General features: G+C 43.3%; 1 protein-coding gene across 1 annotated transcript in view; it reads left to right on the forward strand.

Moving 5' to 3' along the window:
- The window catches only part of LOC137866038 (partitioning defective 3 homolog B-like), a 181,638-nt gene that overhangs the window by 96,167 nt on the left and 71,171 nt on the right, over nt 1–14,300 (forward strand). The window contains exons 18-19 of the mRNA XM_068701680.1: nt 4,051–4,269; nt 6,644–6,872. Of these exons, the coding sequence (XP_068557781.1) occupies nt 4,051–4,269; nt 6,644–6,872 (448 nt within the window). The remainder of the gene's footprint in view (nt 1–4,050; nt 4,270–6,643; nt 6,873–14,300) is intronic.

The raw sequence follows: 14,300 nt of genomic DNA on the forward strand, positions 1-14,300 counted from the left end.
TCATTTCCCACAAACACTTCTGGAGTTTGCATATATTGACTAACTTTTGTGTGTCAGTTGAGAAGTGAATCATGACATCGCTTCTCCACAAAACTCATGCATCAGAATATCAATATAGTACTTGGAATATCAGGTTAAGATGCATTATCTGGCTGAAAGACATAGAAAGGACACATTAACTCCTGTTTTAATCAGGACCGGTTCCTTGTTTGGATATTTGCATGATATGTTCTGAGTATTTATTTGTATTTGTTGCTGTTCAGTGCAGCAGCACCTGCAAACCTTAAAGTCCGGATGAGCAAGTAAATACTCACATGAGGCTGAGGATGGTGTCACATGACTTCACAGTTTATGATGCCCGTTCAATTATTATGGAGCCCTGTGGGATAGCAAAACCTCATTTCATCTGCTGGGAGATTGAAGCACATGACACACACACACACACACACACTCACTCACACACACACACACACACACACATAATATGCAAGACACTGTTGCTCACAGGAATGATCTTCCCTCCACAGCCGTGGAAGTGTCACTGCAGATGCAAACACACTCTCGTAGACTCTCACTAGTGCACACAGTGTACCTCATATGGATGCACACATAACGTTGTGTAGAATTCAGTAAATGTCCTGTGAAACGTTCCCTGATTGCATAAAACGAAAGGGTCCAACATTCTGTTTTCTTGCACGCACTACATCCTGCTGTAGCGACTGGGTTGGAGCGCGAGGGGAACTTCCACTGACGGGACGGTTGAGAGAAGCCAAATTCTCTCCTCGCTGAAAAAAACACAAACAAAGGTCTGGGTGTGTGTGATGTCGAAATAGAAAGCAGAAATTGAGTTGCATCTCCTTATGAGAGCTTCTAAAGAGTGCTTTGGTGGACTAGAAAGAAGTCGAATCTGCTGGCTTTGTTGCTGCAGCCTGCTGCCAAGCCGCTCCTTGGTGTAATTTTGACTTTCAAAGTAGCCCATTGCCTTCCTGCCAACCAAATAGCCTTGGGATATCTTGGCGTTTCTCTCTCTTTGTGTTTTGTATTTCATTTTATATTTCTTCTCTCCCACTCTCTCTCTCTCTCTCTCTCTCTCTCTCTTTCTCTCTTTCTCTATTTGTCACTCCATCCTCTCTCCTTCACTCACATTCTCAGTCTCTTTGTTTCTCTTTCTATAGCATCCTCTCACGGTGTCTGTTTTTCTCTGCCAACCCCCCCACTCTCACACCCTCTCCCTCAAACTCTTGTCTTGCTTGTCATCCTCTCTCTCTCTCTCGCTCTCTCTCTCTCTCTCTCGCTCTCTCTCTCTCTCTCTCTCTCTCTCTCTCTCTCTCTCTCTCTCTCTCTCTCTCTCTCTCTCTCTAAAAGCAGCTTAATTCTATCATCTTACAGTTGGACGGAAGTAATTACATTTATGACACAAATCCTGCTACTCACAGCAAAATACTGTGTGTGTGTGTGTGTGTGTGTGTGTGTGTGTGTGTGTGTGTGTGTGTGTGTGTGTGTGTGAGAGAGAGAGAGAGACCAAGTGTGTGTGTGTGTGTGTGTGTGTGTGTGTGTGTGTGTGTGTGTGTGTGTGTGCTGTTCATTCCCTGATAACACAGCCCAACACCACTAAGCTATTCATAATAGTATTTATTTCGTCCTGCTGCAAACCGACCCGTTTGGACTCAGGGGTCACAGTCTGTGTTCTCCTGCGTGTTAGACGTCCTAAACCGACTCAAACTTAGATCCCCAGTGGAACACAAACCTGGACCCTGCCTGCTGACACCCAACATGAACGGCTAACATCACACGCGTACTTTCATACGGAACGTATTAATCTACAGAAAGCAATGCGTGACTAAACACGGACAAATCTAAGCATGTCTTTGGAGCCTAAGTGTGCCGGATTAGGGCTTCATTGTAACTGAAATAGGAACGTCAGAGGCTGGTTTAACTTTGAGGTTGCCTCTGTTTTCAGAGTGTTGTTGGCAACTGCTAACATGTTGGCTTTAAAGAGTTTTCTGATTAGAGTGTGAATAGAAGGAATAATACATCAAACAAAATCCTGGACAATTAATGTAGACTTTGTTCATGCTATTGGTGGCCTCGGCTCAAATGTTACTGGCAGCTCTAATCCGCGCTCCTCAGAGTTTTCAAACAGCGGATCATCTATTTAGAATACACGCCACTCTCAGCCCCAGAATAGGCTATTTCTGTTTATTTTTTTGCATATGGCATGTCTCTTTAAAAATAGTTTTTGTTTACATGTTCTTCTAAGATTGAAGAGCCCGCTGCGTCTCTTTGGCCAAGCGTCTAATCACGTTTTGGCTGCGTCCTGCTTCAGGCTGATGGCCACAGTCCTGGTAAGCTTCTGGAAGTTATTAAGCCGGTCACCAGTAGTCATAACAAACACTGACGCTTCCAAGCAGATGTATTGCATGTTATAATGAAGTTATTTACACCCTATAATACGCTGTGACATAAATGAAACAGCTCACCAGACCCCGTTGACCTACTTATAAAAAAACTTTAACCTCAGATGTGTATCAGTTAACTCCAGAATGAGACGAGACTCAGGTTTGAGATCCATCACACAGCACCTGTATTATGTTTACTGCCCATTATGTATCTGAACGTCATGCACACTGTGTTTATGGATGGGAGTGTCACATGTCACGGCCCTCGTCTGTCTCCTCTCCTAGCAGCAGACTTACATTATGTATGTCCATACATTATATGCACGGTACTACTCTTTGTATGTATATGTGTGTGTGTGTGTGTGTGTGTGTGTTTGGTTAATGGTTGTTTAAATAGATGTGGAAGTCACATCAGCCCTCTCATCTCCTACGCTTTGAGAAAAAACACACACATATACACACACACACACACACACACACACATATACACACACACACACACACACACACACACACACACACACACATACACACAGAGGAGCTGTATGTATAGAGAATCATTAGCTAAAGTGATGCAGGTTTAGCTATCATGAATCACAGTGGCATCATATCGACAAGCCAGAGCCAGCAAGGCATCCAAAGTGTGTGTGTGTGTGTGTGTGTGTGTGTGTGTGTGTATAAGGATTACCAGTATTTTGAGCTGGCAGTGAGCCCAGCCTTTCTCCCTTCCTCCCCATTTTTCTCTGTCTCCCTCTCTGCCACCGTGGTATTCCCCTGAGGAAACTTAATTTGCTCTCTTCCTGCCGTTGCTCCTCCCCTCCCCCTTTTTTCTCCCCATCTTGCCCACCATCAGTGTCTCCGCTGTTTGAGGTGTCACACAGTGACAAACCAAATTGGAAGCACACTTTACCTCCGCTCCCTCTTTTGTTTTTCAATCTGCAATCCTCACAAGAGGTGGAAGCCTCACGGTGGGCTTGAGGCTGAACCTGATCCAACTTCAGCACTCGGCGTGTCATTAGCTGTGGTCTCTGCAGCGGGATGGCATTAACCGCTAGATAGTCTGCGTAAAGCAGAGCACGTTTTTTTACACCACTTGTGGACTTTAGGTACTGTTGAACTGTGCTGCTTCTTTACCTTGAATACCTGCACCATTGCTTCTTCTCATCCCTTCTGCTGGATCCCTCCCTCCCTCAGTAATATCTCTCATGGTGTACTTGTGATGATGGATGGAGAACGAGTAACAGTGAAGCAGACCTCACATCCATCACAAACTCAACGACAGCATAGTTAACTGCATCACTGTTTTTTTTGTTTTTTTCCTGGCTCTGCTCTCCAGAGTTCAGCCGTGTCTCCACAGGCTTTTTAAACCAATCAGAGCAAAGCACAGCAAGGTAAACCTATTTGATCAGACCTGGAGTCTGCATGCTGAACAGGTGCTTTGTCTTTTGTTTGCAGCAGTATATTTGATAGCAGTAACTCATTCATGGACATTTTAGTTGAATTATAATTGTGTTCCATAAAATATGAATAATAATCATCATCCTCAAAAACCCCAAACCATACCATACCAAGTCCCCTGTAGCAGCAGCTAAGCAAAGCATCCTGACAGAGGCGTATCTCTCACCCTCTGTCTGCGTCTCTCTGTGTCCAGCAGCTCCATCGACTCCGGTGGAACTCGGCCCCACCCTCGGCCTGAAAAAGTCCAGCTCCTTGGAGAGTCTCCAGACGGCCATGTCAGAGGTTAACAGAAACAACGAACTCCTCCCCTTCCATCGACCCCGCCCAAATATGGTCAGAGGAAGAGGCTGCAACGAGAGCTTCCGAGCAGCGATTGATAAGTCCTACGATGGGCCGCCTGAAGAAGATGAAGGTAAGGGATGGAGGGTGTCAGTTCTACCAACATAGGAGAAACGTATTTGCCTAATTCTGCATGAGAGCTGTTTTAATCACACTGAAACTTTTAAATATGTTGCACTTATGGCCACACCCCTATCAGTGAAGTCCTGTTTTCTGTTGACAATCAATGCAAACATGTGTAACTCATATACAATGATCACATACATCGTTAGTGCCTCGACGTGGATGTTTCTCTCATGGCGATTGATGAATACTCGTTGCTTATTTTCAGTGTGTTCCCCAATAACAACCTCGGCTACTATTCCAAAAAAAGCCGCTAGTGATCTCAGCGCAGTTTAAGACCGCTGTCAACTGTGATTAGTTTAGTAAAGAACAACACAGAACGTTTCCCAGCAAAGCACGACTCGTGCATTGCCAGAAGAACACCATGACTCAAAGTGTCAACACGTATGAAGCTAAGCAGCAGCGACGCCTTTCAATACCTGATTGAATTCAAGATCTGGGCTTTTAGCTTTAAATATTTATCCAGGAGCTAAATGGTAGCTTCTTGTTTTTTTTTTTGTTTCACCGGGAGGTGCGGTTCAATTCCCAGCTGTGTTATTAGCAGCGAGCTCTTATCAGTCACCACTAGAGTAATGAGTCGGCTGTTTCAGATCACTACATTCACACAGGATAGGACTAATAGGGCGTGTCAACACCACACGCACACACACACGCACACACACACACACACACCCCCACACACACACACACACACACACACAGTGGCCGCATCTGTCACCGTCCTCCTAAATGTTCAGCACTTCCAGAGCTGCTGTTAATTGACAGGAAACAGTTCTCTGAAGCGCCCTGAGGATCCCTGTCTGTCTGTCTGTGTCTGTCTGTCTGTCTGTCTGTCTGTCTGTCTGTCTCTCTGCTTGTACCTTTGCTTGGGCTTGAATTGTATCTTCACTTCAGTACTAATGTAAATGGTTCTCAGCTACAATTTGTCAGTTTTTGACTGAGTGGTAGACTACTGGTGATCAGGAAGGCAACCATCGCTAACATTGTGACAGTGAGTATTTAGTCTGGGGTTCGTGAGGAGCTGATGTATTGTGTGGGATCCTGAGGTGAATCCAGCTAACTGCAGTGCTTCACAGTTTCCACTGAATTTAGTTGTCAAGAGGACGACTCAACAGAGGCTTTGAGTCATCGGCTGTGATGCCTCATGTCAGCTGGGATGGATTATAGAGCTAAATGGCTCTTTCTGTCACTCTCTCTGTCTTTATTTTATATATATACACCTCTTATGTCTCCTTTTTCACACACCGTACCGACAATCAGTCGTAAACAGAATATGAGGCGCATGGTTAAAATATGTCACAGCATCAATGTTGGCTGCATCGATTCTGTTATCGTTGGAAATTACTACTGACAGGTTGCTGCAACCCAACAGTATCTACAGTTAACTGACAACAAACATAAAAGAAAAGTCTTATAGGGATATCTGCTGTGCTCATTTTCTGTTTTGAACTCCTTAAGGGAAAACAAACCAGGTCTGTCACGAGCATGAAGCCGGGCGTCTGCAGACAAACACACACACACACACACACACACACACACACACACACACAACTACAATACCATTCTGTTGTTAGACAGCCTTTGTAATTAAGTCTGAAGTGAATGTCCACACAAGGTTAAATCTCAATTGAAGTAACTAATTTGGTTTGTTTATCTTATAAAATCTGACAAGTGGTCTCCGTGTGTGTGTGTGTGTGTGTGTGTGTGTGTGTGTGTGTGTGTGTGTGTGTGTGTGTGTGTGTGAGTGTGATCATTGTAATTCAAGACCAGGCCTCCAATCTGTAGAAGAAGTAATGAGGCATCAAAGTTTACGATTCAAACGTCTTTTCTGTCTTATTTCTAATTATGTCACTGTAACGTTAATAAATCAGCCATGGAGGTGTTGAGGAGAAAACGTTCATTAAACATTGTACATGATGTGCCTGTGCGTCTGTGTGCGTCTGTTAGCTCTTCAGCTGTGAATATGTACAGCGTTGTGTTTCTTGTTGTTTGAGTGCATGCTTGTGTCACATCTGTATCTGATATGTGGTCGCCGTGTTGTTTTAATCAGGGTTCAATGATACATCTCATGTCATTGGTAATGCTAGTTTACAAAGAGTCTATGACATCAACTTAAAGTCATTCCTCCATCCACAGTTGTTCATGTTGATCATTGTGTAAACATTGATTTTATTTATTTTAATCTATCACAATGATGGAAGTGGACACAGCACAGTGCAATCATTTTCTTTAACTTTTACTTTTGCTACTCTATAAAACACTGTCCCCCCCCCCACTCCCTCTAATCCCCAATCTTTCTCGTCCTCTTCTTCTATTCCCTCTAGATGATGGTTCGGAGCAGAGTTCAGGCCGGGACACTCCTGCGAGTAGTTCATCCCGTCAGGGATTGGGGGATCGGATAGAAGAGAAAGGCAAAAAAGACAAGAAAAAGAAACCGAAAACTAAGAAGAAGGACAAGAATAAGGGCAAAGGAAAGGAGAAGGACAAGAAGAAAGCAGAGGAGCCTGAGGAGACGGAGAAGAAGAGCAAGAAAATAGGCTTTGGCCTGCTAAGGTAAGTAACCGTGTGTGTGTCTGTGTGTGTGTGTGTGTGTGTGTGTGTGTGTGATTATTTTTTAAACTGTTGGTCTTAAGCATGCATAAGTGGTCATATGCCTTTTGTGTGGACTGTTTATGCAAAATGGCCGACACAGTACTTATACTAATACCTGCTAAAATCCCTAATCAATCCTGCATGTGATGTCATAAACTATTCTTAGTGTGTTTGAGGGTCATTTTGTAAGCTGGAAAGCAGCTATTCCAGCGATGATGTTTGTGTCGAGCGTCATATGGAATCAATAGTCTCAAATACAGCGTTTGTTATAAGCTGTCTTTATCATTTTTCTTTTAAATATAGTCTTAAAGGCTTGAAATGAAAGGTTGAAATTCACATTGACAGCAATCAATAAATCAGATCCACTGGCTGCCTGCGCGCTCTCTGTCCGTCCACTAATTACGCGTCAACAGAGTCCTCCACAAGCTGCTAGCTTGACAGCTGTGAATGCTAACAATAGCCATTAGCATTGTTTACATTCGTAATGATAATGTCGGGCGAGTGCTTTGGAGAAAGGCCTGAAGGGACGAGCTGTCAGTGATGCACACTTCTCAACTCTCGCTAGGTTTAGCAAGTTTTGGAGCTAGCGTTGTTGTTTTGTTTTTTGGTTGGATCGTTGTTTAAATGGAGCTTACTCTCGCTGGTTTCTCCAGTGTTACCTACCATAGCTTTAATTCAGTTGATGTCAGCATGATCACTGTATTTTCAGATGACCCATTGTCACCGATGTCACCGTCAGCATCGCTGCAATAACGTGTGCGTATATGACAAGAATCCTGCCTTTGTGTAAAGTCACAAAATAATGGAGTCCGTCATCTACAAAAACCTTTTTGAGTTTTTTTCCAGCCAAAAAGGGCGTATAAATGATCGCCATCTCTGCTCACCTCATGTGTTCACACTACATCAGACTGAAAGACACCTTCAACATGAACACTGAGGTCTTTTTCCCCCCCTTCATGAAACACTATCACATGTTCACAGACACACAAAGACCACTCTCAGAGCGGTGCCCCAATTTCCTTAAGAGGTGCTGCAAATTATCTGTCAGAACTATTTCATGTGATTAACTTAAACACTATATCTTCCAATGTGAGTGGGGCATTTAAGTAGACACGCGGCATGAATGGGGCGAAGTGTTTCACTGAACGATTTGTACTTTCTACCTTAATTGCTGCCTAACATCAGGTTGTTTCTGAAAAGGGATTTCACATGACCATTACATAGATTCAGATCCGAAGAAAAACACTCGCATGCAATTTGATTCTGGGGAATTCAAAAAGCAGTCTGTGTGAACCAGAATGCAGAAAAACACTTCCAGATTCCAAAGATTGTACCGCAAAGATTATATCTCTGAATTGCATGTTACTTAAAGTGAAATATTACGTAATTAGAGTAATACGCACTAATTGTACTTGATAGGTTCTGTGCTATTTGCTTTGAAAGTCTCCTCCTACTTCTTCACCTCTTTTCCACCTTGTTCTCCTCTCTCTCACTCTAGAGGTTCAGTCATCAGTAAGAAGTGTTCTGATGGAGAGCAGAGGTATTTCTGTTATGATGTCTTAGTCATGCAGCTGAGTGTACATTGCTCTTTATACTTAAGCCGTTATAATTGATGGGAGGCTGGATAGATAGATGGTGTGTGCTGTTTTCTATCAGTGATACAAAATAAAACAAACGGTGAATCCATCCATCCTGTAGACAGGTCTGTGGATTACTGCGGGTACACTTTTTCTATTAAGATATATGTTTTATGAATTAAATGTTGCACCGCCTGGAGCGTCCCAAATTAAATCCTGTTCACCTCCAATTCATTAAGTAAAAATATTTGTTTTTCTGAATTTGATGAACTGACCCTTTAATTCAAGGTAATCATTCCACACTTAGTCACGTAATCCAATTTCAAAACATTTACGTCAACCACAATTCAGCTCAACCCGACAAAAAGTTCTTTTAAGTATGATATGGTCTATGATAAACACACAACTTATCATGAAGATATATGCAAGTCGTCACTACCGGAGAGAGAGAGCTGACGAGGACGGAGCAGCAGGATTTTGACTCATTCATACTTTGTGCTTTATGTTTTATGGAGTTAGCATAGACCGATATGCAAAGTATACTTACAACCAACGGACCATCTATGGCACCATGTGATGTATTTCTATAAATGCACAGATTACACACCTGAGGATCTCAATCATTCCCTCTCCTCCTCCACCATTACAGCTCTGAGGCAATAAATGACACCCCTAAAGATATGTTTCCTTCTTTTTTTTTACCTCCTTCACACTCTGTCTTACCTTCTTAGCAATGTTTTAAGTGCTTCAGAGTTCAGGGAAGGTGACGCCCAATCCCTTCTCTCCATGTTCATCCGTCTCTCCTCCACCGTGTGTTATTATGGCCCGGACAGCCTATACAGCACACTCGAGAATATCTCCAGTTTAATCTAGCCGAGCCTTCCCTCTGTGCAGCTATCCTTCCATCCATCCTTTCAACTAACCAGTAATTCCCCCATCACGCCTCGCCTTAAGTGCCTTAAGAAACCATATAATGCACCCGAGGATATTTTAGACCTTTCCTCTACACCCCATCTCTCATCACCATAAGAGGGCCTTGATTAGAGCCCGGAGATAATCTCTCCCTTTCTCTCCTCTCTCTCTCTGTCGAGCCATATTTCTGTAACCTCTCTCTTTCTCTCTCGTTTCACACCCCCAACCCCCATAATCTTTGCACTATTTGAAATTTTTTTTCCTCTCTGGTTTGCTCTGCTCCCTCCAGCTCCAGCTCCCTATCTGCATTTGATTGCGTGTAATGGAGGTAGACTGAGAAGGCAAATTGGTGCTATTCAGTACAGTTCAATCTAGGCCACACTGCTGATTTGTCACATTCATCTAAGGCCGGCTTTGATTGGCCTAATGGTCTGGAGGAGAGGAGGTATGGGATACTCAACCTTACTCCGGGGTGTGTGCTTCTACTGTAGTGAATGTAAATGTACCTCATTCTGCATTCTGTTTCTATGCACCAACTGCAAAGACACACATTGGCACTATTACTACGACGTCGATAGTAAGTTCATCTCTTTATGAAACGGTAATCTCATTAATGAAGAGAGCGGGATTGGAAGCGTGGAGACGTTGAATGTAATCTCTGTAGCGTGACATTAGAATCAGACGGTGAGAGTTTGTTTAAAATGCCCTTTAAAGTGGACAGCTTGCTCGTTCACTCTGTCATCTGAACTGCTGCCACCTGCCAATCAGTCATGCCAATCATCTGTGTGTGTGTGTGTGTGTGTGTGTGTGTGTGTGTGTGTGTGTGTGTGTGTGTGTGTGTGTGTGTGTGTGAGGACGCTGGTAACCATCCTACCGTCATGAATAATCATGTGGTGATAAAACATGATTGGTCACACCGTCAGATGGTTGTCATATAGCTGGCACGCAGTTGCTGTGAATCTTTCTCAGACACTGTGTGTGTGTGTGTGTGTGTGTGTGTGTGTGTGTGTGTGTGTGTGTGTGTGTGTGTGTGTGTGTGTCTTTCCAAAATGTCTGCAGTTGTGTGACACTTTTCTCTCTGATCTGTGTATCTTTTCTCTTGGCTCAGACCCGTTGAGGTTGATGATATTCAAACATCGTGAATATGCATCTTTCACACATGCACACGCACTTTCAGCCGCAGCTCAGCGCTCTACGATCATCATCGGCGTGGGTTCAGAGTACGGGGTGTGTGTACAAATAGAAATGTGGTAATCTATGAGGTGAGACTGGGAATGTAAAAGGTCTTTGAGAAACCAAAGAGGGCCACATGCGACATGTTTACGCGATTGTTCATGTGTGTTGTGAAGTATCTGTGCATGCTGTTCATTTTCAGATTTCAATTGGTGTGAGAATCTATGGTAATTAATGCATGTTCGCCAGCTTGGTTGTAATCGAAGCACGGCTGTACTCACCTCCCTTCCCTGTGTGCGTATATATCGCTTGTGTTTTTCTGTGCATGTATGTTTACTGACCGTCGAATAAATGAAAAGAAAATACATGAAGGTATTTTGCTTCAAACTCAAAGAGCGTCAAAATTGGAGAACGCAGCCGCCGTATGAAACCGTATGAATGGGATAAGAAAAAGCACAGGAAGTTAAGGTTACAATTAGAGCGCCGTCGTTTTCTTTGAGCTTTGATTCTCTTTCTTCACCTCTCGTTGACTCCTGTAATTACGCTCTCTGACATATTTGCCTCTTTCCTCTCTCTCTCCTGGTCTTAATGTAGCACCTCTGTTAGACTTAGATCATCTCACTGCTGACTATCTAGTAAGACTGGACCAAATGTAGTATTTGTTTACATTCAAAGCCTGTTGTCTGCTGTCATATATTATAATGTCATCACCTTAAAAAAAAAAAAAAAAACCTTAGACAAAATCCACAATTTGAATAAGGGGATTCATCGGATTAAATAAGTCTTTTATTGTATTAAATCAACTTTCTTTAATGAATAATATAAATACATGTGGGTGCAGACTGAGGACTCTGTGTGTGTATTTGAGAGAGAGAGTGAGGGGAAGAGAAGGTGGACTATTGCATAGATCGGTCACAATAACTCATTTTATTGGAAGATTTATTGTCCCACAAATGATTTCGATAAAAGACATTAATGTCATTTTAAGACCATTTTATGCCACTAATATGATGACAATGTAATAGCATTAATCATGCAAGTTCACCCAGCATTTTAATGTGGATTTACGATCCAAACGTCAACGTTATGAACCGTCGAAGCTTCAAACAGCCCCGGGACGTCACAAAGTTGAAATTCCACATCTAGTATTTGATCTATTTTATAGCGCTTTCGATGAGCTAGCATTTCAGCTACATAGCGACCAAACGCTATGGTCGGATTTGGGTGAAGGCAACACAAAGCTCTTTGAAGCTCTTTAGGTAAAACCCTCTCTTTTGACCAGACGTTGCCTGTCATTGTTTCATAATTAGAGAGCACATGCATGAAAGGGGGGGGGGGGGGGGACCCACCAGCTGCCAATCAAACATCATGACAGAAAGTCATTGGAGTGTCACGGACTGATGTCATGCCTGCCAATCATCTGTGTGGGTTTGCAAGTGTGTCTGCTTGTGTTTGCTTGAATTTGAATGTTTGCTTCCTTACAGTGTCTATCTGTGTGTGTGTGTGTGTGTGTGTGTGTGTGTGTGTGTGTGTGTGTGTGTGTGTGTGTGTGTGTGTGTGCTTGTTATCGAAGCACATTTGTCAATCATCCATTCTCTCAGGGATCCTTTTGCCATTGGCAAAGGGAGGCGTGTCCATGGAGTGGCAGAGGGACGGAGTGAGAAAGAGCAGAAGAATAGAAAGAATAGGTGAAGTGAGAGTCACAGATGTTTACACTCCTTTTCTGCTCGTTTGTCTGTAGGTTTTCTCCTCATGGACTATTCAGAAACACAAGTGTGGAACAGCCCTCTCCTCACTCTGCTCCCTGTTCACCATTCTAATTGGCATGTGTGTGTGAGTGTATGTGTGTGTGTGTATGTGTGTGTGTGTGTGTGTGTGTGTGTGTGTGTGTGTGTGTGTGTGTGTGTGTGTGTGTGTGTGTGTGTGTCTTGTAGTTGTTTACGGTTAGGACCGTAAAGCCGTGCTGGCATGTCCTCTCATCTAAAAAGTGTTTGGTGTAAGATAGAGATTCTCCTCAGTGTTGGTTATATTATGGGGTCTGGAGCATTACGCACACTTCAGATGAAACCATGTCTGCTTCTGTATGACAAACATGGCCACACCAAGTTGGAAAAGCTACAGTAGCTTTGTAAATAGTGCTGAATACTGAATTTGATAAACCCACTTACCAGACCACAGTGAGGCGGAGGCACTGTGTAGACCAGATCAGCCTGAATGCTTTCTAGTCGCTAGTCTTATAATAATACATTGTGAACAATAAATCAGCTCAGCTTTTCTTTGATACAGCTAGGGTCGGGAACCAGCAGCCCTCTGATAGGCATGTGTAGCATGAATGCGTGGTGGAATTAGCTAGCTGGCTAGCCAGCATGCTAATTTGTTGGTTTACGTTCATACGGTTTCATTTCGGTGGGTACATTCCAGCATCTACCTTAAAATGTATTGTAGTGTATTGTGGTTGAAAAAAAAAAAAAAGACACAGAGGTTAAACTCACCAAGAGAAGTACTCAGCAGTGTGTGGACACGTAGTTTAGTTAGCTGTTAGCCGAACATTGTGCAAAACAATAGAAGTGTGCAAACTGCTTTCTCTCACTGTGTGTCTGGGCACAGAGTGGGCCGTTTGGGGGTCGGCGATGCACTCAGCTGCGTGTTCACTAGCGGCCCCTACCGGCTGGGGGCTGGTTACGAGTGGAGCGCGAGGAGTCAGCGGGCAGTCAATGGCGGCGTAAAGCAGGAAATAGAAGGCGCTCTAAGAAAGTGTGAGCCACGAGATGTTCCTTGAGCATGCATCCCAAAACGTTATACAGTCCGCTGCAGCAGAATACGACTTGAGTCGTGGACAAACACAGAGACGCACACTCACTCAGTCACGGACGCACACAGTCACACGCATGAAACCGAGCACATACTTTCTCGCCGGGTTTATATCCAACATAAACAAGCATGTAAATTATAATAACCAGGACTTTTGGCAAACTAAGCTAAACTCAAGATGACTCAGCAGTCAGGCATCTAGAGCCTCTGTGGCCGGACGCGTTGTTGGCGTATGCGGTTGCGTTGGAGTGACGGCAGTGTTGACACGAGGAAGGACTGCTACATTATACCTGCTGCTAGTTGCTCTGTTAAATTAAGCTGATATTTAAATGCGTTCAAGGAGACTGGCTGTGAACAGAGTTCACTTTAATCATCCTCTCATGTGCATGTTTCCTTCTTTTTCCATCATTAAGTGAATCACCTGAATGTGTTCTGTGGTGGTAGATATTGTTTACTTACTACTGTCTTGTGGCTCAAATAAATGCACCATAAAAATACAATTTTATAAGTAGTTTGTTTTATGTTTTTTGTATTTTCTCCAGTCTATCTCTTCTCCTACAGAGGCTTTAAGAAACCAGTGTGTGTCTAATTAAACCTGCCTTGCATGCGAATGACCAGCTGGAATGAACACCTTCCATACAGATTGTGGTGTTATGTCATGAATATTCCCGAGTCGTCATTCTCTTCCCTCTAATGACAGTAAAGAGGTAATTTATTCCTCCTAACTGGCTGTTAATCAGCTGTTCTTGATATTCTCTGATATTTCTTTGTGAAGTTATGCTGATAATGTCGTAAATTAAAAAGATTCTTCTGGACGTGCAGACGACGTGTGCGGTCGTGTGTGTACGATGTGTCTGTTAAACTTACAGGATTTTAACCAGTTCACTGCGTCCATATCACACATGCTTCCTTATTT

This window comes from Cebidichthys violaceus, unplaced genomic scaffold, assembly GCF_023349555.1.
Source record: "Cebidichthys violaceus isolate CVI_PGR_0920_01 unplaced genomic scaffold, fCebVio1.0.p SCAF_11, whole genome shotgun sequence".
NCBI lineage: Eukaryota > Metazoa > Chordata > Actinopteri > Perciformes > Stichaeidae > Cebidichthys > Cebidichthys violaceus.